Source organism: Poecilia latipinna, unplaced genomic scaffold (assembly GCF_001443285.1).
Source record: "Poecilia latipinna isolate Pla-1442-1.1 unplaced genomic scaffold, P_latipinna-1.0 Scaffold2266, whole genome shotgun sequence".
NCBI lineage: Eukaryota > Metazoa > Chordata > Actinopteri > Cyprinodontiformes > Poeciliidae > Poecilia > Poecilia latipinna.
The window spans coordinates 204,654-208,071 of NW_015114882.1; the positions used below are offsets into that span (position 1 = coordinate 204,654).

A 3,418-nucleotide genomic window follows, 5' to 3' on the forward strand; every position below is an offset into this window, starting at 1 on the left:
ATGCTAAAACACACAAAACAAAGTTCTGAAACCAGTCTGGTTCTGGTTCTGGTTCTGCTGTGAGCTTCTCCCAGTTGCTTCTCTTCATTGTCACCTTGTGCTTGCTCCGCAGCTGGAAAATTAACGGACAGATTTATTCATAAAGAGCTTGGCTATTATTCATGTTGACCCGGACCGACACCAGGTGATTTCATCCCGCTGTCCTGTGATTGGCTGCTGCAGAAGCTCGGTGTCTGCAGGTCCACTCAGGTGCTCTGATCCAAACCGTGGAGATAAAGTTCAGACCCATTCTGAGTAGGATTTGTTTGACCCAAACCTTCCCACCAGATCCAGATCTACAATCCATTGAATTTATTAGTTTTCAGTTAAACAGCAAAACAAACAAAATATTATTTTATCCACCAGATCAAACTTTCTTCCCCTCAACGCACGAGTAAAGGCAAGGCAAAGCTACAAACTTTATGAAAATAAATAAAGCAAGATTACAAAAATCAGTGCAGATTTAATAACATTGTCTTAATGCATGGCTATAGGCCACTCATAAATATACATCAATAAATCCATTTCAATTATAACATCAGATACTGAGAACAGTTCCAGCTACATCGCACCAAATCTACATTCTGAACAAGAATATGTTGTAAGATTTTCTATTTCTGCAGTGATGTTTGAGATTACAGATTAGGATTAGGGTCACTGAATAAAATAATTCAGAGAAAACATCTTACACTTGAAATAAGACAAAAAATAACTTACAGGTAACTTTAGCATCTTTTCAGTCAATAATTCCTTAATACTGATGAACAGACCCGGCTTCACTTTCAGATTATTTCACCTACAAGACATTTCCCATGTTTTCAGTTCAATAATCTGCCAGAGGAATAAGTACTTTTTATCAATATTGACGAATTATTGACTGAAAACAAACTACATGTTACTTGTCAGTTACTTTTGTCTTATTTCAAGAGTACAAAAATATTTGCTCTAGAAACTAGACCAAATTTTTTTAATTTACATTTTTTGTGTGTTTTTGCAGTGCTGAAGGTCTGAGCAGGTACACTGCAAATTTAACCAAGTATTTATGGTCTAGTTTCTAGTGCAAATATTTTAGAAATCAGACTAATTTAACATACATGTAACCTTTTAGTGTGTTTTTAGTATTGAAAAAATAAAATGTTGCTGCACACACTGAAAACAGTGAAATAATCTGCCAGTGGAACTACAACTTTTTCATCAATATCAAGAAATTATTCACTGAAAACAAGCCAAGTGAAACTTACTTTATTTGTAAGTTAGTTTTGTCTGATTTAAAGGGAACTAAGATTTTTGAAGTTGAAACTAGACAGAAATACTTGGTCAGATTTTGCTTTTGCAGTGTAGCTCCATGTTTCCTCTCAGGTCCTCCAGGCGTCCCGTCTTGTTCATTTGATGAAACCAGTTCGCCTCCCAGTTCCTCCAGTACATCCCAGAGCCGTGGATGGAGGGAAACTCGGACCTGCTGGGATGAAGAATCCCGTCTCCATCCTGGTTGGAGGAGATGAGAGGAACCTTCTGCTCTCTGGCTTCCTGTCTGCTGGGATTACCGTAATCCCACCTTAACTCCTCACAGCTGAGAGTCAGACAGGAACAGGTGGCTGCTCCTCCTCCTCCTCCTCCTCCTCCTCCTCCTCATTCTCCACACTCTCTCCTTGCTCAGTCTGGCTGATCTCTGCTCTGCTGCCGGTTGGGATGAAGTTCAGCAGTCCACCTGACTCGCTGGTGCGCTAACCGAACCCAGAGCTCCGTCTGTCAGGCTGCAGAACAGGAAGGATCAGAGGAGGGGCGTCGCTCCTACTGGGAATAATGGGAGCTTCTTATGGGAAGAAGGTGAGTGCTGCTCCAGATTCTCTGAGTTTACCATGAAAACCAGCTGGCGGCTCTGAAACGCTCCATGATTCAGTTTTAAGTAAATATTGACGGGCAGCAGAACCTGAACAAAGCGCTGAACTTTGGCTCTGCAGGTGGAGCTCGGCTCAGAGCAGGAATCTGATTAATGATCCGTCAGTTTCTGCTGCTTACAGGATCAGGAATCTGAGGGCCAGTCTGCTGGAACGGAGCTCATAATCAGGTTATTTCTGCATGAAGTCAGCTGAATCTGGGCCGACCCGAACGCGGTTCTGTCTGGGTTCGGTGGGCAAGAATACAACGTTCAGCATGTTAAACAGGAAGGAAAATGACAATATTTCTCATCATTCTCCGTAACATATGTAGAGCTCAAGCAATTAATCATGACTGATTACTGAAATAATCGTTAACTAATTTAGTAATCGATTAATCGTTAACTGGAGTACACAGACGCAACACACACAGAGCTGCAATTAAGCTAAAACTCTACAAAAAATATTAATATTTTGCAATAAGATAACAAAAAATGTCAGCAAATATATCCAACTCAGAACTGGTCATTGGGAGGGTTGTCATTTTCTGTAAAATAATCTCTTATTCAGCACCAATTATTAGTCAATAAATATAAAAATAATCAACAGATCAGTTCAACACTATTGATTTTGAGATGATATCAAAAATACTTCTTTTTAGCTGCAGATGCTACAAATAATCAAAGGAATGTGATGATGAATCAATAAAATGTTTATTTTCTTATTTAAGGAAAACAAGTTATGTATTTCTAACATTGTATCAAATAAACTATCATCAGAATAAGCTATCAATTTGACCATTAATCAATTATTCTGCCGATTAATCGTCAGAATTGATTAATTGAAACAATCATTAGCTGCAGGCCCAACCGTGTGGCTGGATTTGAGTCTGACTGTCTGGCTGCTCTTCATCTCCCACTGGGACTCAAACCAGCAGCCTCAGAGCCGGGCTCTCTGGTGGATTACATCGACCAATCAGAACCACCCAGCAGCTTCCTAGTGGTTCTGCTTTGTTCTACTGGTTTTTATGGTTCTACTGGTTCTGCTGAGTTGCCCGTAGCAGAACCACCTGCAGAGGAAGCCGGTCCATTTGCACTCCTGCAGCAGAACTCAGGCCGCTCCTCCGCCCGCTGCTCTGCTCAGAAACTCGACCCGAACCAAATATGTGAGGTATGAGGAGCAACGCACCTGTCCGGCTGGGAGTAGCTGTTGCCATGGGAACGAACAGCTGACGGCAGCGCGGGCAGAGGTGGAGCAGCTCGGGATCATGGAGTGCTCTGGATATTTTTAGGTCAGCGTTCCCGTCAGCTACAGGAATGTTCCAGGGTCAAAGGTCAAAGAGAGGAAAAACAGACTGATTTATACAGATCAACGGCCGGGCCAGGAGATACAGGTTACTACAGGTAACTACATGAAGCAGTGACGTGCGGTGAGGTTCATTGCTGGTGAGCCACTGACTTATGACTTAGACACCATGCATGTTATTGGACCTACGGAAATTT

General features: G+C 41.7%; 1 protein-coding gene and 1 long non-coding RNA gene across 2 annotated transcripts in view; both read left to right on the forward strand.

Annotated features, from left to right (window-relative positions):
- The first annotated feature begins 1,001 nt into the window (after window positions 1-1,001).
- Window positions 1,002-3,418, forward strand: part of LOC106937054 (protein FAM107A-like) — a 23,182-nt gene continuing 20,765 nt past the window's right edge. Inside the window, exon 1 of the mRNA XM_015018369.1 lies at window positions 1,002-1,866. Coding sequence (XP_014873855.1) covers window positions 1,843-1,866 — 24 coding nt within the window. The 5' untranslated portion in view covers window positions 1,002-1,842. The remainder of the gene's footprint in view (window positions 1,867-3,418) is intronic.
- LOC106937056 (uncharacterized) overlaps window positions 3,235-3,418 on the forward strand; it is a 5,645-nt gene continuing 5,461 nt past the window's right edge. Inside the window, exon 1 of the long non-coding RNA XR_001422294.1 lies at window positions 3,235-3,319. This is a non-coding gene — a long non-coding RNA (uncharacterized LOC106937056). The remainder of the gene's footprint in view (window positions 3,320-3,418) is intronic.